We start from the raw sequence: 23192 nt of genomic DNA, 5'->3' as shown, positions 1-23192 counted from the left end.
AATCAAGTTGCCAGGTTGGTGGGGAATAGGTTTTTACCCACTAAGCCCTGACATCAGGCCCTCCTTTCATATTTTTAATAACTGTCTTTTAATAAATCTCTTAAAATCTTCTGGATACATTCAATATCACCCATGGTTAATCCAAAACGATCATTAGTGTTGCCTGAGGTACCTGACATATTCCAAGGGAATAGCCCCTGGTAAGATAAAATCCATACAGAAGATGACACATGATAAGTATTGTATTTTGCCAAGCTGCGGTTTAATTGGGATGAAAACAAAGGAAAAGAATTAACCCAGGCTGAACAATACCAATCTTTAAAACTACTAAAGCAAGTGACACACATTCCTGAAGCACCCAAAAGCCTAGTTGAAGAGATTTAGCCTAGAAAGAAAATGCACAATGTGGCCCTGCAGAGTAAGAGCCCTTAATGTGAAGTCAGATGATATGGCTCAAAGCCAGCAGCATGAGGTTGTTTGAGCTGCTCATGATGATTCTCTTTAGTAGGGATACTGCCATCCAGTCGAGGAAGAGAAGAGTGGTCGAAAATTGCTGTATGTGTAGCTTGTGGGCTTATAGTAGTTGGGCATGCAGCTGAAAGCCTGGTATCCATAGGTTAGATTTGTCAGTGGTGCACAATTATAAGGGCGACAGCTTAGTGGTTGACGGCCACAGGTCAGGTAGCCCAAGCGCTGACATCCATAATACTGGTAACTTGGAAGACGGCAGCTGAAAGGTTGTCTGCAGGATCCTGGACGACAGAAACTGCAACCACGAGATGTGACAGGAAGACCGCTAGTTCCTTCTTGAGGTCCAGATACCCCAGAAGCAATGCGAGTACAGCCTGGCGGGCTGCTGGGGCCCCTTTCGCAGCTGATTGATTGGCAGCTTGTGTGTTCGCTGCAGTGCTCATGGTAGCTGTCCGGCGTGTTACTGCCCAGGCTGCTGGTAGGAGAGCAGGGGGCTTCTCTGCAGCTCACCTCAGTGGGACAGAGGCCACTGGGTGAGGTGACAGGGTTATGGGGAGCATTCCTAAGGGAAGGAGAGCTGGAGGTTTCTGAGTAGCAAATGTTAGACATGGTTGCTATAGAAAGATAGTCAGTCCTCAGTCAAAATGGAGAGAGCAAGTTGCTGAAGTGTGCTTGCTATCTGCAGAACGTTTCCCTTTTTATACTCTGGAGCTGGGCGTTGGTTCCCTCTATAGCCCATACCCTGGTCATATTTTAGGAACATTTGCACAGCATCTCATAAAAACATTTACTTGCTTACTAAGCACTTTAACAACAACTAATAAAAGACACATTATCAATGTCACACCTTTCAAATGACTATCATTGCAAAATTAGGGGTCTTCCTCATTCAATCACTTATTAGGAATAATTTTCCTTAAACAGTCTTCACAGTTTCTTGAAGTTGCTGTTAAAAATCCACTACTGTCTCTATATAATTAGTGAGAATTTCCTTTTTAATAAAACCAAACATAATGTGTCTGAATATTTTACATATTAATATTTTTAGAACTGATACATTTTGAAAAGTCTTTTTTTTTAATTCATTTAGAATTTAGACCTGTGAACCAAAATTCATCTTTTGTTCTTTGAAGAATTAACCTAAATCAAAACCAATTCATCTTTGGAAACCTGTCATAGTTAGCATTTTCAAGTGTCTTTCCCAGTGAAGCAAACTGAACTGAAAATCCTCATTAAGTTTTGCAAAGATCCACACCCAATGAGTGTATGTGCCACTATTTTATCTTTTACTAGAATGAAACTGAAGGTGTTAGCATACATGCCTTGTTAGAAACAAGGCAATATCTTATCTTGAAGTATGCTTACCTATGTGAATTTCAGAATGATATTGTAAATATAAAGAGAGTGGTGTGTTGCTAGCCAGATTTCAAATAAGTATTTTCCAAAGACTATCTTCCCACACACAATCTCCTTTGAAGTAAATCATGTGTTCCCTGTTAGTTAATGGGAAAACGACAATTTGAAATATAGTCAAGTATTTTCAAAGGTTTCATTTGCCGGTTGGCCTTACATCATTGTGTCTCTTAAAGCATACATTTGGTGGCACCTGTTGGTATGGGAAAGTAATAGATCTTAAGTAGAATACTTTTCTTACCCTCAGACTTCAGGCTTACTTTTCTGAATTTTGAAGCAACAGCAGCCAACATTCGTGGCCAGTGCAGCTATAGGCAGGTGTAATGAGTTGGATACTATTATTGTACTCTCAGGTGTATAAAATTTTGCATATAAAATTGTTACTGTCCTCCCTGGAGCCAGCCAGAGGGGACACAGCTGCTGCAGACTCGTGTATTCCGGGAAGCCTTTGGGGTTCTAAGGGGTTGGCTAGCCAATCATGGTTTCCAACGCCATCCTGCAATATCCAATGGCAGTCTGTCTCCAGGTAGATCATCTCTCAGTAGGTTGTCATTGCCAAGCCGGATGGCGCTGGGCCGTCAAGTATGCGGAAGCCCTTTCCCCATTCCTTATGGCAGGCAGCCTGAGCTGGGCCCAGTTCTTTGTTATGCCATACATAAAATTCTATCACATTTCAAACCATCTGACCAGCATCTTTCAGGAATTACTGAAAAAGAAATGGATGAAAAGATTTTTGGTTGTTATCCACCCAGCAAGCCCTCAGTGAAGTTGGTTAGGAAGTTGAGCAAAAGTACAGTAATCCAGCGTAGCCTCAACTGAGTCCATTTTTATTTATTTTTTTGTTGTTTAGTCATATATTGCTATGATAAACTGCAGCTTGTGGGCAGTAGTGTGTTCCTTTAGTCTGAAAGAGCATTCCTCAGCCATAAGTACATCCACAGCTGACTTTTCTTCCTAGAAATTCTAATAAGTCTCTGTCTCAGTCATTAGAACTTAGTAGTTACTAAAGTGACTTCTCCATTTGAGACATCAGGAAACTTCCACCCTGGCATGCAGTGTGCCTCTGCTTCTGTGTGCATTTCAACAGTCTTGTTTATATGAATCCATTGCGCTAATAAGCACACTTTATGATTCTTGGATAAACTAAAAATTGAGTCAGTCAGATTATAATTCTTTTTATTGAATAAGGAGGTGTCTGTGATAACTAACAACACACCTCACCTTCCCTGAGGAATCTTGGAGATCTTTTTTTTTATTGTAAACATGGGCCAACTGATAATTCAATGTACCATAGGCAATATATATTTCCAAGTTCCACAGAGTTAAGTTTTCTAGTAACATGAAACCCATAAAGCAATGAAGCTTCCAGATTCAGGTCTGATGTGGGTCTATATTTCAAAATTTTGAATTTGTCAGTAATTAATCATGGAATTATGCTGCTGTCTTACTGAATAGAGAACATTCCAGATTATAATCCCCATAGCTACATCTACCATTGAAGATACATAGTTTAGCTAACTGGACATTACTGTTAATAAGATTAGTAAATCTCCTTTTTTATTCATTTAGAATACAAATGTATATTTGGTGAAGTGTAAAAAGGTGATTTATGTATATTTATCTCTGCTATACTATATTTATAAATACTTATGCAGAAAAATGTCCTATATATCAAAAGAATATTAATGTTACTGCCTGTCTCCCCTGAGTTAATCATATGGGGAACAGGAAGCAAATACAAACTATAGTCCTCATTTCACATGGAGGTTAATTTGCTATTTTGCATTCATTGATTGGGGAAGATAACTAAATTTGTGTGCAAAATTTGGAGAAAGCTGATTTGTTTTCTTTAGGTATGAGCCTTGTGGAACTCCAAGAATCAAATGAAATAAAAGACAACTAGACGGAAGAGGACAGAAGGGCTGACATGAGAAAGTGGTATACTGTGTGTCCTGTCATTTATATCTCCTCCTGCCTCTATCATCTTCGGTCATAGAATTATCAGCTCATGTTTTATGGTAAAACCATGGCATGCTACGTATAGCCTCCAGATGGATAGTGAATGAAAAGGATACAGGGTCATAATTTCAAGAAAATCAGAAGAAGCAAGAAGATGGCATAGAGTTGCCATAGGCCATGGGATCAGTAGGGATAAAAGTCAATTACGTCCAAATATTAGCAGAAGATAGAATTCAAGTTTCTTTTCTAGCCCTATCCTCACTTAATACTATGAATTTATAAAGCTAGCAGAGAACTTGATTAATGAAAGTATTGTCTCATTTTACATTTTTCTCTCTGAATTTAATTCTTCTATGTCTTGAAATTTGTTAACTTTTCTTTCCATAGTGTCTGATCTTTTACTTTGATTCACTGTATTTTCCATTTCAGACATTGTAGTATTTATCTCTGTAAATTTGATTTGAGACTTCTTTATATTTTCCAATTCTCTAGTATGAATACTTTTCCTCTAACTTTTTAAGCACATCGGCACAGTTCAGCTGCCCCAACGTCCTCCCCTATCATCTCATTACCTGTGTCATTTGTGGTCTTGTTTTGACTGGCTTGTTTTCCTGCCTACTAGAGGTCTTATTCCCATCTGTCTTTGCATGCTTGGCAACTGGCCGTTGGATGCCAGGTTCTGTTGTTCAACATTGTGTCTGGTGCATAATTTTGAGTTTCTGTAAATATTCCTGAGCTTTGTTCTGGGTCATGGATGATTTATGTTGGAAGCAGGTTGATTCTTTTGAATGTTGATTGCATATAAAATTAAGTGAAACTCAGTAAGCAATTTCTAATTACTTTTGCGTCAGCGAGGAGAGAAAATCCTTTTGATTCTTGACCATTTTTCCCCTCTGTTTGGTGGGAACATAAATGACGTGAGCTCTGGGTGTCTCTCCACCAATTCTTTCAGGAATCTCTACCCCAGCTTTATGCATTTATCTTGCCTGCATGATCACTGAGATTCAGTGAAGGCCTTGGTGAACCTTGGAAGTCTTCTCTCGCCATGTCACTCAAGGATGATTGTGCTTTATTTGTGTTTTGCCCCGTGCCTTGAAAATATCCATCTTTCATATAGTGTGTCCACTTTTATGATTATTTCAATTCAAGAATAAAGCCTGCTGCTATTCCATCTGTGTAGAGGCAGAGGTCCAGATTACCCAATTTGAGTCTCTACTTTCCTATGTACAAATGTCTAAATGAGCAAGAAAATCAATTCATCTCTTTGGAGATAATTAAAAATAAATCTCATACTTGGCAATCACTTATACAAATACTTGTTCTTAATATAAAGGCTTTGTTTGTACCTAATGTTTACTATTCTTATCTTATTTTAAGGAACTTTTTCCAATTATGTTAATTTTGAATATGAAGAACAAATTCTTAGGGTATCTTTCAAGAATAGGACACTTTTAGGCAAGAAAGCTCACCATTTTAACTATTCATGTAAATAAATACATATATATAATATATACTCAAATATAAATTCTTTTGGTTTTTTGAGACAGGGTCTTCCTATAGCCCCAGCTGGTCTGGAACTCCTTATGGAAACCAGACTGGTCTCCATTTCACAGAGATCTGCCCGCCTCTAGCTCCAGAGTGTTGGGATTCAAGGCTTGTGCTGCCATTCCTGGCTCATATATAAATTCTTAAGAATATTTTTTTGGTGAAATATGAGTATATTAGCTAAAAACTCATGAAGTTTACAATGTTAACTCATAATAAATCTATACTGGTTCACTAATTATGATAAATATAAAGATCAATAAAAGCTGTTACTAATCAATGTGGATTAAAAGAAAATTTATATTACCTTCATAACTTTTCCATAAGTCTAACATAATTCCAAAATAAAATATTTATTTAAATGTTAACAATGGACTAAATTGTTCTTAATAATTCAAAATGATTATTTCATGTCTACCATCCTATAAGGACTTATTATTATATTATCATTATTTTGTCATTTGTTGTTATTTTCTGCTCCTTTTCTTTTTACTTTTGTTTTGTTTTGAGAATGCATATCAAGTAGCCTATGCTGGCCTCAATCTCACCATCTAGACAAGGATGACCTCAAACTTCTTGCTTCCCCTTTGCAAGTACTGGAATTATAGGTATTGCACAACCATGTTTGGTTTATGTGATGCTGGGAATCAAACTCAGGGTTTTTTATGTGCTAGAAAAGTAATATACTATTGACCTACATCTCCATCCACTAAACTACTATTATATAATAATTTGTTTTGGCCAGGTGTGGTGGTGCATGCCTTTAATCCCAGCACTTGGGAGGCAGAGGCAGGTGGATCTCTGTGAGTTGAGTCCAGCCTAAACTACATAGCACGTTGCAGGTCACCTGGGGCTACAGGGAGACCCTGTCTCAAAAAAAATTTGTTTTGACACCATGATTTGTTTTTTCATATTTAATATATTTGGGAAGAATTTTCTGAGGCAAGATTTCACAGGTAGGTAAGATTTTTTGCTGTTGCTATTATTGTTTTATTTTATGTTTGTAGATCTGCTTTTTAATATTTTATTATTATTATGAGTATATTTCCTGCATGTATGTAAGTGTACCCATATCACGTAATGCCCACAGAAGACAGAAGAGGGCGTCAGATACCTTTGAACTGGAGTTACAGGTGGTTGTTAGCAGCCATGTGAGTGCTGGGATTTGAACCCAGGTCCTCTGAAAGAACAGCCAGTATTCTGAACAACTGAGCCATCTCTCCAGCTTCATATATCTGTGTTTTATTCTGATGAAAAGATTCATTGTAAAAGTTACTCATTCAACTCATAGACTGATTAAGAAGCAGAGGTAAATCCATTAGCCAAACTCTTGTGCCATTTTATCCAGTATTTCTTAGTTTCTCTCTAAAAAAAAAAATCAGCCTGGAGAAATAGCATAATAATATCTTGAACTTAATAAGCCAAAGAAAACCAATTTATTGCTGGAACCTTTAAATGGTATTTTTGTGACATCATTCTGAATCAGCTCGTTTCTTATCAGCAATAATCAGAATGTTGTTTAAAATGCAACCTTCAGATTGCATTTTTTAAACTCAGACTTTTGAATATCTAGCAAAATTAACTAAGTCTTGTAAATAGTTTTAGCATCATTTTCCTAATTGTAGAAAAGTTGATTGGATTACAGATGACACAAACACCTCCTGAGGAATGTGCACATTTTGTTGAACCATCAGTGACCTCACAACTGAGCCCAGTGTGCTTTCTTAATCCTGTGCCTACAATGATCATTCAGAGACTGCCCAATCAGATCCCACAACTGTGATCACCCATCATCTTTAGGAACAATCAAAAGTAGAATAAAATGCAAATATTGTCCTCTTAACTGAGATGGAGCCACCACTAATTGAGATGAAATACCCTTAAGTCATTGCCCACAAAGGCTCAGAACAGGGTTTGATGCTGACTCTTATCAGACTATTTTATCAATGGGAGCATGGTCTTAAAAAGACCAACATCCAGAAGGATTCAAATAAAACAATGCATCATCTGGTGGGATGTTGAAAATTAATATGTATTAGATTAATTAAATACTGAAGAGTTAGACTTACCATCTCTCAAGGGTGATGGCTCCTTTTTATAGTCAAATTGATGCTACCTAGACTCACTTGGGAAGGCTGTAGCAATGTGCAATTGTCTAGATTAGGTGGTCTTGTGAACTTTCTTGTGAGAGATGCTCTTGGGTTAGTTGAGGTGGGAAGATGCCCTGATTCCGAGTGGCACGGTTTCATGTGCTGGATTCTAGACTGAATGAAAATTAGAGAGCAAGCTGGTCATTACAATGCACGAATGAACTCACTGCTCTCTGCTCTTCACCTTGGGTGTAATGTGGTTATCTCCTTCACATTCCTGCTTTGTGGTTTCCCCACACTGTTGGACTGTAACCTGGAGCTGTGGGTCAAATAAACTCTTTTTCCTTAAGTTGCTTTTGTTCCAATATTTTATTATAGCAACAGGAAACTAAACAAAGTTATCAAGTGAACAGAACTGTTTCATTAATTTAAAGCATCATAAGTTTACTAGAATTATCAAGTGATTACTAGCAAAAGTCTAGGTGCAGTGTCTGAAAATGCACATTTACTTGGAATTAGGGAAAACTATTTCACCCATGCCAGAAGGCATGCAAATAAAAACTGAGTTGAGTCGGGGATGCCCTAGAGAATATTAAACTACTGGTGCAAAAGAAAAAAGCTTTATAGGGAAGGCTTTTAAATTTATTTTAGGATACTAGATGACATAAGGCATTTCGGTACAAAGTGTATAACGTCTTCTTTGTGTATTACTTCCCCACAACTACTACCCTCCCCTTCTTTCCCCTTCCCTGTGCCCTTCATCCCCTTAATTCCCTTAGAGTGACTGATACATACATAGTAATACATTCAGGCAAGAATTCCAAATCCCGATATTGATTCTGCTTAACTAAAAAATTATTGGAACATAAATGTCAGATGTTCCAGAGAAAAAACAAGCTTTGGAAACTCCAGATTCATAGACCAGAGCTATAAAGTTACTGAATGATTAGGTTAGTGGTTGGCCACTGCTATTTACCTGGTCAATGGCTGCATTAGGAGACATAGATCAAAGGGAAGTCACTACTAGACAAGTAATTCATGGGTTAGAAGATTTAGAAGGGGTAGTTCAAGGGAAGGAAGCATTTAATTGGGAATGGGCATCTAGTATATGTTGATGGATGGACTGAACTGGGACACGGGGTGTAGCAGGAACAAAGCACTTTCCGGACAGGATCATGAAGAGGTCACTGTTGCCGGGCTCATGCTGCCCAGCTGGCAGCTGGCGGGTTCACCGCAGCTCTCTGGGCAGCAATCCAGGATCAAGACAAGTACCAAATAATCTGAGATCACCTCCTCAGTGCAGAGGGCCACAGCAGAAAGCAACAGGTGAAGAAATGAGATGTGGTGATGGCTCCCAAAGAGCACAGGTGTCATGCCAGAGTGGGAGGGACTGATAGACAGGAAGTTACAGAACAAACTTCAGAAGATCCAATGCATTTTCTCAAACGTGATTCCAAGGTTTCCTCTCCACATCTGGCATTCCATGCGCACATTCATTTCTGTCCTAATGGGATTCTTTCACGGCAGCATCCCTTAATAGGTATTCAGATGCTCATGAGATTGCTCTAAAATGTCTCACATTCAAGTACTATTTTATTGTCCAGTTATTAACCCTCATTATTATATCTAATAATGTGTTAGGATTACAACTAATAAAAATAGAATTCCTTAACTGAGCCTGGTGGATCAGGTTCATAATCCCAAGTACTCTGAAGGCTGAGAAAGGAAATCACAAATCCAAGACTTACCTGGGCTACGAAGTGACTTCACAAGCAGCTTAGGCAAGTTAGAGACAGTTTGTCTCTACTAGTTTCTTTTCTTGTGGCTATGATAAAATACCCTGACAAAAGAAATTTAAAGAAGGAAAGGTTTATTTTTTCCCAGTGTTCTAATGTGCAGTGCATCACACTGACAGGAGTTGGGAGCAGCTGGTCACATTGCACCCACAGACAGAGAAATTAATGTTGTTGCTCGGTTCCCTTTTTTCACTCCAGGACTTGGTGTATGAAATGGTATTCCCAAAGTTTACCTTGAGTATTTATATTTCAATTAACCCAATCAAGAAAATCTCTCCGAGGCAGGGAGGGAGAGAGGGAGGGAGAAAAACATTTCTTCTACAGGATATGGCAGAAGAGGAAGGGGATCTTTAGCATGCTTATCTGAAAATGGCTCTACAACCTAACAGAGACCCATGATGGCTCATGATGAAAAGGTGACTTCCCATTCTTGAAGTTTTCTCAGTCTTTATTACAAGAAGTATGAGAAAAATGGGCTCAGTATAATAGGCTTTTTATAAACTAAACTCTTTAAAATATCTTCATTTATTCCAAAACTATAACCAAGTTATAGTTCCATGTAAATTCTTGCACTTAAAAAGTAAAATGTGTGTGACCAATTGTGGAACTCTAATAGTCTCTGACTGTTGCAAAAGAAGCTTCTTTGATGAGGGGGACTGGCATACTTGTCTGTAAGTATAAGCATCCATATTTGCATATAGTAAGAAATTACATTTATCTAGGGATGTGACTGCCTTAGGGTTTTCTGTAAGATCTATGATCTCTCCAGCCATGTGTATTTGGCTATATTTACAGCACCACACATGAGTTCCTTCCCATTGAGTGAGTTTTAAGTCCAATTGGGTTCCTGTTGATTATCCCCAAGATAAATGTGCCACTATTGTACCAATATACTTTGCCGTTCCAGTTATTGTTGTAGTTATTAGGCTGTAAATCTGGGGTTGGGCCACTGGTTCACATTCTCCCTTAACAACTTGCATAGTGTCCTCCAAAACTATGAGAGCTAGCCTTTACAGAATAAGTGCTTGTGAGATGCCCCACCCTAAGTGACACATCTACAATAGAATCTCTACATCTAAGGCTCACAGAATATAGTGGCAAAAAGGGCAGAGAGAATACTAATGCATCTCTCCACTCTCATCAGCAAAGCTCCCTCATGCAGCAGAGGGTGATGAACACAAAAGGCCACAATGAACACAGCAGAGAAAATAGGAATCTGTAGAGTGTGGGTCCTTGGACAGGATCCCTGTATTAAACTTCACCTACCCAGGGCTCAGGGACCATTGTGGAGGAGGGGACAGAAAGATTATAAGAGCCAGGGGAGGGAGGGGTACAGGACCATATGGAAACACAGCCTATTTATTTATTTATTTTTGAGACAGGGTCTCCCTGTAGCCCCAGCTGGCCTGGAACTCACTATGTAGACCAGGCTGGCCTTGAACTCACAGAGATCTACCTGCCTCTGCCACCCAAGTGCTGGACTATGGGCATCCACCACCAGCCATTTAAAAAAATTTATTATTTTATTTTATGTTGATGAGTGTAATGCCTGCATGTAGGTGTGTACACCTGTGTGGTAAAACCAAAAGAGGGCATTGGATCCCCTGGAACTGGATTTATAGGTAGGTGGTATATATCTATCCTTTGCCTTAGTTTTTGTATCTTGATTATAAATTTTAATATTGTTCCTTAAATACCTACTTCATAAAAAAAGAGACATTTATCTGAAAACCCAGAAGAAAGTGAACATTTTCAGAAAGGATAACTTCAAAGGATTCTTCATTGCCAAGCCATATGTTGCTTTGAAAACTATGCTGAGATTTTTATGAAAAGAATAAAGCCCACTTCAGGACCTGGCATTTAGTGGTTCATATTCATACTGTTGTAATTGGACTCACAAAGCCATTTTACTTTGAGAATGTCTCTATAAAGTTCAGTTGGGGATACAGTGGATAAGAAAATTTACACCCAACATTTCTCAAAATCTCTGATTAACTGTGTCTACATAAAATGTAGATAAACCCATTGTATTCTGGAAATGTTTAAGCAGAATTTTTTTTCTTGAAACTGTCTATGAAAACTCACCAAATATTTTGTTTTCCAGAAAATACTTTTCCTCCTATCAATTTGCTTTCACATTCCAGGAAGCAGTTCTGGTGTAACACATTGTGTTAAAATTTTAGTGCCCTGCATCTTTATTCCAAAGTGCTGGCATGGTAGTACTTGCAAACTGCCTGTTTGTAGGTATTGAAGATTCTTAGAATGGATGTCCATGCAAATGTGGTTTGCTGGCATGTAGAATACTGTCTAATGTATACCAGGCATTCCAAAATATTGTTGAATAAATACTGCTGCATCATTGTTTTTTTAGAAATTCTGTTTTATTATTTATTTTATTTATTATTTTGATTTTATGTGTATGAGTGTTATGCCTGCATGTAGGTAAGTGTATATGTGTCGTGCAATGCCCGTGGAGGACAGAAGAGGCTGTTGGATATCCTGGAACTGGAGTTACGGACAGTTGTTAGTTGCCATGTGGGTACTGGGATTTGAACCAAGGTCTTCTGCAAGAACAGCCAGTATTCTTAACTGCTGAGCCATCTCTCCAGCCCTGGTGATTCTATTTTAAACGAAAATATCAATATAGTTTCAGAGGATGAGTTAATATTTTTTTCAAGCCTTCCCTCTCTCTGTCTTTTCTTCTTTTTCATCCTACATGCATTCAGAAGAATAATTAAGAAGCATTTCTTGTATACTTAATTGTATTCTTCAGGGAGGCATTAATTAATGATAGTATGTTTATTATTAACCTCATACTTATATTAATTTAACATGAGGCTTTAAGATATTTCCTTACTACTGGAAATAAAACCATATGTGTGTTTTAATGCCCTGTTTCATTTTAGTAATAAGTATAGTAATGGGGAGCAGTTTTCTTTATAGGATATGAGACATCAAGTGTGCTCTAACATAGACCAGCCCTTTCACTCTGCAGTCGAGAAAGTTCTATAATCAGTTTATAAATTTGCATTACAGGTGCATCTCAAAGACTATCATCAGCTTCAGAGATGTAGTTCTTGCTGAACTGACAATGCCGGGTATGTTTCAACACATAACAATTTCTTAAGGACCATGGAAAGCATTTTTCTCTTGCAATGAGGACTGAAGTCTCATTTATACAACTACATTAGAACATGCACAGGAACCGGCAATGTATTTTTCGGTGGGTTGTATGACATTTTTTTCATGTGCTCTTTCTTTCCCATTGTGTAGTTTATCAGCACTTGTCTCTTATACTGGGATAGGAGGTCGAACATATGAAGCTACAAGGAGTATCAAAGCTGAGCGGCAACAAAATATTGGCCGTTGCTGTCTGCTCGATTTGCCTTTAAATTATCCACCTTAAGTAGCTAGACAAAACTAAATTGCATCTGTGAATGTCCTATATAAGCTTTTTATTAGGACAGCTTGATATCTTCAGGCTATGGAAATAAAATGATTTAAACATTTTCCACAGAGCTATAATTTGGAGTTAGATGAAAACCTGGCTGATTCTACTTCCGGGAAACCGGCACATGTCGAAGACCCTAGTATTAATGTAAATAATTGCTAAGAAGTGCAATAGAGAACAAATGTCTTACTTTAGAGTTCTTTCAGAGAATGCTTATGCCTTTTGTCTTTGAGTGAGAAAATAAGATAATGGAAGAGGAAATTCAAAGCTAAACTCTGTGATCCAGCAATCCCCGTGAGCCAGCAACTGTGAACTAATGTCTGTGGGCCAGCTGATGATCAAACAGGCACAGGACAGGAATTAGTGTGTGAGATGATATGAACATCCATAAGTGTCCTTTTATTTCTCTAGACCTTCATGCATAGCTGCTTCTACAGTCCTTTGAATTTGAATGTTTTGTTTAAGGGGGTTCATGTTTCATAGTGCCATATAATTTTTCACATATATAGTGACAGAGCTGGTCAGCATAGCTATAATTAAGACAGCAACACGTAATATAGCCAATATCACATCCATTAGCAAGCACAGTTTAGAAAGCTTGACAATTTACTGTGTTCTTCAGTGAGGTATTACCTAGTATCATTTTAATATTATTAAATAATATCATTAAATAATAATATCAACTGTTATCTTCATATTGTCAGTAATTTACCATGAAGAAATTTTCCAAGCAGGGTTGAATACAGATTGGAAGTACTATGGAGTTCACTGGTGTCAAGATTAGATTAAATACTGAAGAAAATAGGGTTGGATTCTTCTTCTGATGCTGAAAAGTCTGGCATGTGGTTGAAAGATCTATATATCAAATGTCCAATTTGCAATACTGTTTCTCTGGATTCAAACGAGGGTGAATGCTATATTTGACACTGGATTTGACATTGTCAATACAAGCTGGGTTGTGTTTCAGTCCACATTTGTTGTGATGTGAACTTTGAAGATTTTCTGTTAGTTCACCCTGCAGTTTTTATTTGCAGTATTCTTAGTGCACAACATTTTATAGGTGTCTTAGGTGCACAAAAAGTGTATGTTCTTGATATCCTGGGGACTTGGATGTCAGATAAAGGCCACTCACTACTTGGAAAAAGGTCACTGTCTGCAACAATATAAAAGTACTCTAATATGCATAGGACATAGATGCTTTCAGTAATAAAGATAACTTTTTCCTAATAAGTTCTAGTTATAAAGACAATTGATAGACACCTAGGAGCACATATGACCTTGTGGCTTTTTTTAAAAAATATAGATTTTTAATTTAATTGCTACAGATCTTCCAGCACCAATTAGATTAGCAAGAGAGGAAAGGAATGTGCTTTTGTTTCAATGTGCAATCCAAATTTAGAACATCTATATCCCAAATTCAAAAAAGAGAATTAATCATGGTGAACATGTTAATAATGATGAACATCAATTAATGGTGTATGTTTATTCAATTAAGAAAATGCATTAATTTCCCTCCACAAAAATAATGAAATCAGGTATAAAACTGGAAATGTTCAAACACTGAGAGAAGAAAAATGACTGCACCTTGATATTTAAGAACTACATTAGTGATGTCCAAATGTTTCTGGATTGAGACTATTTCTTAATTTCTCATGAAGTATATAATTAGGGTTACTTTATATCCCATCATATAGTTTGGTGATCGTTAGCCTTAGCAAAGTATTTGCAAGGGATTGGTTGGATTGGTATGTGTTGAAAGTTAATAAATATTATTGTCAAATTGATCTTGTTTATTACAAGGGAAGATTCTATACTTCTATACTTGACTGTGAAGAACTTTCCATGTGTCTCACCTATGATCTCATAATGGCTATGCTTCCCCCTCTGTTACTTTAAGAATTATACACATGACATGTTCTTATGTTATATGAGAGAACAATCTGTATGAAAATTAGTTATGCCATTTTATACTTCCATTCAGGTTTGAAATGAGTCAGTAAATAGGAGGAACAAATTGCACTGAAATACCTAGAACAGAGGCATCTTTCTCGCCTGTTCTAAAGTGCTGACAGTTTTCATATAGAAAGAAGAGAAAGAAAGGAAAGAAAAAGCCAGCAAGCAGGTTATTTTCTCTTCCTGTTCATCATCGAAATCATTTGCCTTTTAAAATCTTAAATCCAAATGTATAGTAACTCCAAAGAGACATCAAGAAGGATGACCTAATCCTAAAACTTACATTTGTAAGTGCTCTTCAAAGATCTCATGGCAGAAGCTGTCTGTTCTCTATATGTGCTGAGAGTAGTAGTATCTCAGCAAAAATATTGTGATTTATAGTAAATGTCCAAGAAACAGTCTTCTCTAATTAAAGGCCCATCTGGCTGAGATTACACTACTTTGGAAAGCACCAAGCTCTTGCTAAATACATTTCAGACATGCATGGTGTGGTTTACCCCACTGTTGGCAAGAGACATTGAACAGAGACATTGCCACTCACAAGCCTCTGGCACCATTCTCTCCTCTCACTTCCCTCCAGCTGTATTGTCCACATTTTGTTCAGCATCTTTCTCAAGTTCCTGCCTTTGACCTTGTTCTCTATGCTCCAAATGCATCTTTCCCAGTTAATCAAATGGTATTCTCTTCAAATTCTTCTAACTATAATTTAAAGATATTTTTCAAAAAAAAATACTCAGTATTGTTAAAAGGGCTCATATCTATATTTTAAGAATATCCTTTAATCCCTCTTTGTACCACTCTTTATTGTTTTATGTTGTTATATTTCTTTATCAGTATTTAGCATTTATTTTCTTTTTAAAAATATTTTATTTATTATTTTTATTTTATGTTTATGACTGTATTGCCTGCATGTATGTGAGTGCACCCGTGTCATGCAATGCCACGGAGGTCAGAAGAGGGCAACAGATCCCCCTGGAACTGAGTTAAGGACAGTTCGTAGCCACCATGTGGATTCTGGGAATTGAACCCGGGTCCTCTGCAAGAGCAATCAGTGCTCTTAACCACGGAGCCATCTCTCCAGCCAGTGTTTATTTTCTAACCATCTATGTATGATCAGACTGTTTACTACTGTATCATTAGCACCAAGAGGAGAGCTTGACATGGAGCAGGAATTCCTTGTTTATGGAGCAATTCAGCATGCTGAACTAGCTTCAAGGGATAGAAATGCATTTATGAAATGGTATTATGACGTACTGACTGGGCTATCAATCTGACCTGCTCTTCTGTTTAAATGGACTATCTAGGCTATTTCAGGGAACAAAGTTCAGAAGAGCAAAGCAATATATAATTTAAATAAGAAAGAGACCATGGAAGAGCCAAGCCACTGCATCCCTGTTAAATCTCTTCTTGGCAAGATTTCTTTTCAGAAGTCCATTGTGAGTCATATCCTAATTCCTCTGTAAATAAGATTTTTGACTTTGTTTTCTGAGTTTGAAATAATTCACTCAGGTGTACTGTTTTTTTTTTGTTGTTGTTGTTAGTTTTTATACTTGTTTCTGAAAGCTGATATGCCCTCTGAGCTTTCAGAATCTCTGGTTTGGTATTTCTCATTAAAATGTAAAAGTTCTTATGACCATAAGGAAACAAAGACTTACAGGTGAACTATTTCAGATAAATTAACCTAACCTAAATTACTCCATTTTGCCCAAAACAGCCATTTCAAAAAGTGCCTTTACCCGACCTATGAAAAATACCTAGAAGGGAGAGGCAACTTTGAGTTCCAGGGAATGGCCTAACCACAAAACCACAGGGAGTCTTAATCTAGGCCTGCACTTGACAACTGCTTCTGTAAACCTGCTACACTGGCCCGCACCCGCGTCGGCAGGGAGTCTTAATCTAGGCCTGCACTTGACAACTGCTTCTGTAAACCTGCTATGCTGGCCCGCACCCGCGTCGGCACAACGACAAGTTGTTGATTGGTAAATTTAAAGTTTGCTGTGTTTGAATTTTACTATGTTATAGTAGGTGTAAACCTGATTGGCCCACAGATGTGCTGTTTGAGCAATGCTCTCTAATCCTATAAAAGCACTGACTGACTGATGTTCGAAGCTGCTTCTATCCCCGACATAAACAGCCCGGCCGGCCAAAAATAAAATTTTCTCTTGCTACTATTTTTAGTGATGTTGGTGATCTTTTATTCGTGAGCGATATAATTTGGCGTATAAGAACAGGCTCTTGAGAAATTGTTCATACAAACGTACAGCCATGGTGACAACATGTGCAAGACCGATGCAGACTCAATTGTACAAAAACCTAGCATAGAACTGAAGAAATGGGCAGCAGGCCCCAACCTTAGCCAAAGAACTGTTGGTACTTGATCACTGCTGGGTGAGGGAGAGTTGAGATTCTTTAAGGGAGAGACTCTAGATAGGCTGACCTGACTCGAGAGGATCAACTTGCACTGAAGGACATCTGGGTATATAAACTTGATTCAATAGGTCTTAACCTATAAGACAGAATGCATGAAATCCTGTGGGCAAGCTACGGGGTTGTACATATACGGGAGGGGATCTAAATAGGATTGAGATATATAAAATCCATATCCAATATTTCTCAATTATGTCTTTTTTCATTTTTTCAGTATGCTGATCTGTACAGCATTACACCTGTTGAAACTGTCTCCTTGTTCTGGGCAGGTCTAGTCTGTGCTCATCACCATTATCTACTTTGAATTTCAGTTTGACTAGTTTCTATCCACCTGTCTTCAAGTGCACCGACTCTTTCCTTGACCCTTTCTACTTTGATTATAGAAAGTTAAAGGAATCTTATGTTTTCTTTACAGCTTTTGATTTGTAATATTTAAAAATCTTCTTTCTTTGAATTTTTATCCCTTTATTTTACTTGCCTGCTCATTCTTTTACCTTCAGAGCACTGAATGTACACATCAGAGCTTTTAAAATTCCTATCTGAGTGGTTCTGGCATGTATGTCATATTTGACTCAGATTTTGATACTTCCCTTTTATCATTTTATTTTTTTTCTTTTAAGACAATATTGTGCTACTTAGCAATATGAACTAAGCTAAGCACATCTTTATCAAGAGATGTGGAGTTCGTCTGGTTGGGAATTGGGATGTGTTTTCTGTTTGTTGTGGCTGTAGGTGACATAGACTGCCTGTTTCTCCTGTGTACTGGGTTTTGCCATCCCGTTTGTCTCAGTTTTCCTAGTTCCTCTTTGGAGAAAATCTGAATACTGTAGCTCTTTTTAAAAGTATATTTTATTTACTATTTTTATTTTATGTGTCTGAGTGTATTGCCTGCATGTATGAAAGCACACTGTGTCATGGAGGTCAGAAGAAAGCATCAGCTCCGCTGGAACTGGAGATATGGATGATTGTTAGCCATCATGTTGGGCACTGGGAATGGAACCTGGTTCCTCTGCAAGAAGTCAGTGCTCTTAACTGCTAAGCCATGTCTCCAGCCCAATAGTATATCTGTTTTAGCTGTCTGTCACTGATACATCAGAGCTTTGATGGCATGAATATAACCTCCAGATCAAGATGCTTTCTGTCAGAACATCAATAAATCTTGGGCTTTTAGTGGCACAGTATCTCTCAACCGTCATTTTTCCAAGTGCTTCTTAATCCTGCTACCCACCCCTGTGGTGATACAGGGAAGCCAGATAGTAATAGAGAGCTAGAGAGTGGCTTTTCCTCAGGTTAAATAGGGCCCAGGAGAAGCCTTTTCCCCTAGAGAGCTGGGATCTACCGTGAGGTAGCTTCTAGGCTTGTTTCTGTGATTAATTTCCCCTCCTTCCCTTCTTCGGCTTTTTGCCAAGGGAAGCTACTGGTGCCCCTGGCATTGAAACCCCTGATGTGCAGGGCATCTCTAAGAATGTGCCTCCCCAGGAGCTTCCTATCTTCAAGCTATTCCATATTCAACATTCATCAATTCCTCTAAAGTATTATATGTGTGCTCATCCAAGTTTGTATATTCAGCTATTTTTGCTCAAAAAATTAAAGAGATTACTAGTATATATAACAATATAGAAGAATCCCACATATGATTCCCAGTAATGTTCAGGAACAGATTCTGAGTACATGGACTAGAAATCAGAAGCATAGCTACATCTTTGGAATAAATGCCTATTGTTATACTTAAATTCAAGTCTCATTTCAAAATAATATTAACAAAGTAAGCAGTTTATCCAGATCAACAGCAGGTGTATTTGTAACATAAAAGGTAGATTGAAATATGATATGGTTTACTCATCAAGGTCTGGTGCTGAGAGAGAATCTAGAACAGACCTCAGAACTTGAACATGCAAATGCCATCAACTCAAAAATTCCAGAGCCAAAATGATATGATGGAAATTACTGATCTATGATGGATTTTTGCCACAGCAGCCTGAATATGACAGGAACTGTCCTGTCATTCTGGAGCTGGGGATGTGGCTCAGTGGTACAGCGTTGTCAGCATGCATGACCCTCAGTACACACTCCACTACTGAAAAAAACTGCCATGTTGTCATTCTGCTTCAGTGTGGGAAACGTTAAAGAGCAGGATTAGAAATAAGAACCGGAATCATAAGCCTTGCCTGAAAGGAAAGGCTGCTTCTTAGTTTCTAGAAACCACGATCTTGCATGCCAGGTTTCTCTGGGGAGGTACGGCAGAGAGGAAGGATGCACACTGTAGCTTCATAATTAAATCTGAGTCTGTGGCTTTGGTATGTGATCTCCTAAGCGTCAAAAATTTTTAAATTCTCTCCAAATTTCTACCCTTTTGTATCCATTGTCCACTCGCTTTCCTTCAGGGGCTCTGAATATACTCATCAGAGTTAATTTAAATTCCAGGCCTGATAATTCTAACATTTTTATGTCAGATTTGAGCCTGATTGTGATGCTTAGTTTTTCTTCTTTTAATGTTTTTATTTGAAGATAGTTATCTCTAGTCTTTCAAAAAGATGAGCATTCACATCATTTTAGTTTAGCTTTATTTAGATTTATGAAACACAATTGAGATTTATCCTATAGTATGAGACTTCTGGAAAACTCTATTGGCTCATGTCACACTTGTTCATCTCTCTATCTTCAAGCCTAGCACACAGTAAGTACACTTCCCATGGATGTGCAGTAGTTTTTAGTTGTTGCGTAAGTCCAAGGTTAATGAACAAACTTGGGCTCTGTTTGATCCTATTTCAAGAAAATGGAGAAGGCAGTCTGGCCTTGACGGTCACATTTATGAAAGAGTAATTATTTAAAAAATACATTTGGGGGTTATATGTGAGGTATGGTTACAGGAACGTGGTATTTGCTCTGCTGAGCAGAAGAAGATAAAGCCAGAGAAGTAAGCAGGACAAAGAGAAAGGAGTTCTCAAGCTAGGGGTGTTGCAGTTTGTCTTATGGGAGCACATCAAAGGGAATACCATAGGCTGAAGCAGTATTTACGGTTGGGTTTGTAATTAGAGAACATTCTGCTAGAAGTGTATGTACTGGAAGACAGAAGTAGAAGATTTGTGCTCTGCTTACTCATTGGCCAGTACTTCCACAAAAGACTCATTTAGTTTCTCATTCACATACTTTCTGGTCTCTACACTCTTTTCTCTTCTTTTTTTTTAAGACAGGGTCTCCATGTAGCCCCAGCTGACCTAGAACTTACAACAGACCAGGCTGGCCTTGAACTCACACAGATGCACAAGTCTGTATACTCTTAAGCTTTCAAGCCACTGCCCTTATGATTGGTAAGAGCACATGGGACAGGATCACCTGCTCCGTTCATTTCCTCTGCAAGTGCATGAGGTGCTTCATGTTGTGTTAGAAAGAAGGCATGAAGGACAAATCAATGAACTGGATTCTTAATTTTGATTTAGTCTCATTTATTACAACATGAATCTGATACACAGTCCCCACACCTGAGCAACATAGAACAGCATTGTAGACAGAAATCTTACATCAAAGAAGGAAAAAAACGAGTTAAAATGTGAAAAGAGCAGCTTGTATTAGCTCAGTCACAGTGAAAACAAGAAAAAAATAACTACTACAAGGAAAGAAGCAGCATCCATAAAGTTGACTTTTACACTGGATTCTCAGTGTTATTTGTGGCAACCAAGAAGTTACCGACCTCCCTGTGCAGAGCAGCCAGGGCGGCTCGTGCTGACCACATGGGTCAGCGGTTGACAAGCACTGGAGTAAGGCTGCAGAGGTCTCAGGCTGCTGGGCACAATATGGATGGTCTGAGGGCCATAGTTCACACAGCTTGTGGGTCTGCATCCATAAGAGACAACACCCAGGGGTCGGCAGCTGTTGGATACACAGGGGACTGGGCGATAGCCACCAGACACACAGCCTATGGGCTGGCAGCTGTTGATGAGAGGGCTCATTGGCCGATAGCTGCTGGAAACATAGCTCACAGGTCTACAGGATGCTGGGATGCAGGAGCCAGAGATGAAGGAAGAAGCAGGAAGATAACCAGATCCTTGGCAGGGTCTGGGCACATAGTAAGCTGTAGAAGAATAGCAAGAGCCTTCACAGTTGTTGGCTTCGTGGTTGGCTGGCTGGCCACCAGCAGATTCTCCAAAGGTCTCTTGGCAGTTGTTCACGATCCAGGTATGATCTTGACAGCTACCTGGAAAGCAGAGGGCATCCCCACAGCCCATGTTCGCAGAGCAGAAGGCGATGGAGGGGGTGACTGGAAGATGGCAGGCATTTCTGAGAGATCCGGAGTTGCCGTTTCCAGAGCAGTAGTTATGGCTAGCCATAGTGAGCTTTAGGGAGCAGGAGGTGGTTGAAGATGCGAGGGCCTCGGGTGTGATTCTGGTACCAATTGTCTTGGCCCTTTATATATCCCTGGAGAGTGGTGGCTTTGTGTACAGACTCATCCTCCTTGTTGTTTGAGTCTGCATCTGAACTCCATTGGAACCCAGGAAGTAGGGCTCTTCCCTCCCATAAAACTGGATATTCCCTGCAATACCACCCGTCGATTGAGTATAACTATCAATTAGTGTGACTGAATTTTAATAGGTTCTCTATTAAAGTTATCCAACCAGACAGACACTTCAGAAGGCTGTGAACGTTCTCCAGTTATATCCACTATTGCACAAACTGTGACATTTCTCTAGAAATTGTCTTTTAAATTTGCAGCAAACTCCATTGAATAGTGGCAAATTATCTCTTACTGAAGAAAAATTCTATTCTTTTTAGAAATTACCCCAAAATTCTTGGAAGTAAGATGGATGTAAAAGAAACTTTTAAAAAAATTATAACTTACACAGCTGAATTTTAAATAATATAATGTGGAAAACTTCCATGTGTTTCCTCTTATGCATCTTCCAAGCAGAAACTGACTTCCTTTCAAAATATATTTATTCAGAAAATGTGGGCTTGCTTCATTAATTTCAATAAATAAATAATTTAGTCATTTGAAAAATTGTTTATTTTTTAAGATAGTCTTTAATATAGGTAATGAGGTTGAGCAATGCTGGATTCCAATGTAAACAAGAGCAAATAAATGGAACTTCATAAAGAAAGCTGGACAAAATAGCTTTTATTATGGATATTTCAGGATTATATATTTCATTGTTATTCATATTACAACTGAAAAATAGCTTTCTTGATAAAAAAGAATATTCTGATTAAAGGAGGACTGTGTTTATTTCCTACATTTGATGTGACCTCAATTTCCCGAAGACTGAATACATTGATATAAGTAATATAAGAATAAATATGTAGTTCTCCTGGATTTGAGTACTTTAAAGGCTACTTGGAAATTTGCTGAAAACGGCTTTAAATGTACAAATATGGTCAGCTTCAACATCCCCACTGTCTTTTTCAGAAACTTGCGTATCCAGTAGTTCTAGTGGTTATTTTAATGGACATTTAAATTATCTGCTGAATCTAACTTCCATCCCCTTTGGCTAAAAATTCAATTTAAATCGTAGCACTTTCTTCTATTTTAATGTTCAGTGGACATGGTCACGTTTATCATGTCTCCCTTGCCCAGGAGAGTAGAAAATGTGAAATAGATAGTTGATTTCTCTATGACTATCCAGGTCTATTTTACCAGCAGAGGTATGTGTGAAAATAAAATGACGCCAGGGTCTCAGGTCCTGTGCTCACATGATGAATTTATCGTAGAGTTTGAGGTCATAGGTCATAACTCTTCAATGAGTTGTTCCGGATGTAATTGAAGACCACACCCCAGGACCTCATCACCTGATACTCTTTGTGTACAGTGGGTGAGTCTTCTTGCACAACCTTGGACTCATCCACCAAGTAGCATTAGTAATAGGTACAGCCATATTTGCTGAATGGATATCAACTTTGTGTTTAGATGCTCTTTACATTTGCCCTTCTCTAATATAACAAAGAGCCCAACACCTGTGTCATCTGTGTATCATGCAGTGTGTACATGTGTGCACAGGCTCTGTATACTTTCCATGCAGGCATGGGTGATTTTAAATAAAGGAAAGAGATATGGAGTAAGGGATAATTAGCACTCAATCGTACTTACTCCATGAT

The 23192-nt window shown here is 38.3% G+C and overlaps 2 protein-coding genes across 2 annotated transcripts; both read right to left on the bottom strand.

Annotated features, from left to right (window-relative positions):
• Window positions 1–501: 501 nt before the first annotated feature.
• On the bottom strand, window positions 502–1080 carry LOC103736540 (keratin-associated protein 26-1-like). The gene has a single exon (XM_008836054.1). The coding sequence runs from the start codon at window positions 1078–1080 to the stop codon at window positions 502–504; it is 579 nt and encodes a 192-aa protein (XP_008834276.1).
• Window positions 1081–20788: 19708 nt separating this feature from the next.
• LOC103736496 (keratin-associated protein 26-1) lies at window positions 20789–21433 on the bottom strand. The gene has a single exon (XM_008836011.1). The coding sequence runs from the start codon at window positions 21431–21433 to the stop codon at window positions 20789–20791; it is 645 nt and encodes a 214-aa protein (XP_008834233.1).
• Between the last annotated feature and the right edge of the window lie 1759 nt (window positions 21434–23192).

Source organism: Nannospalax galili, unplaced genomic scaffold (assembly GCF_000622305.1).
Source record: "Nannospalax galili isolate Female #2095 unplaced genomic scaffold, S.galili_v1.0 scaffold136, whole genome shotgun sequence".
Classification (NCBI taxonomy): Eukaryota; Metazoa; Chordata; class Mammalia; order Rodentia; family Spalacidae; genus Nannospalax; species Nannospalax galili.
Note: the sequence above shows the minus strand (reverse complement) of the source record. Positions and strands in the feature narration are given on the sequence as shown.

Coding starts and splice junctions, on each gene's coding strand:
- LOC103736496 (XM_008836011.1), bottom strand. CDS start 21,433: ATGGCTAGCCATAACTACTGCTCTGGAAACGGCAACTCCGGATCTCTC.
- LOC103736540 (XM_008836054.1), bottom strand. CDS start 1,080: ATGTCTAACATTTGCTACTCAGAAACCTCCAGCTCTCCTTCCCTTAGG.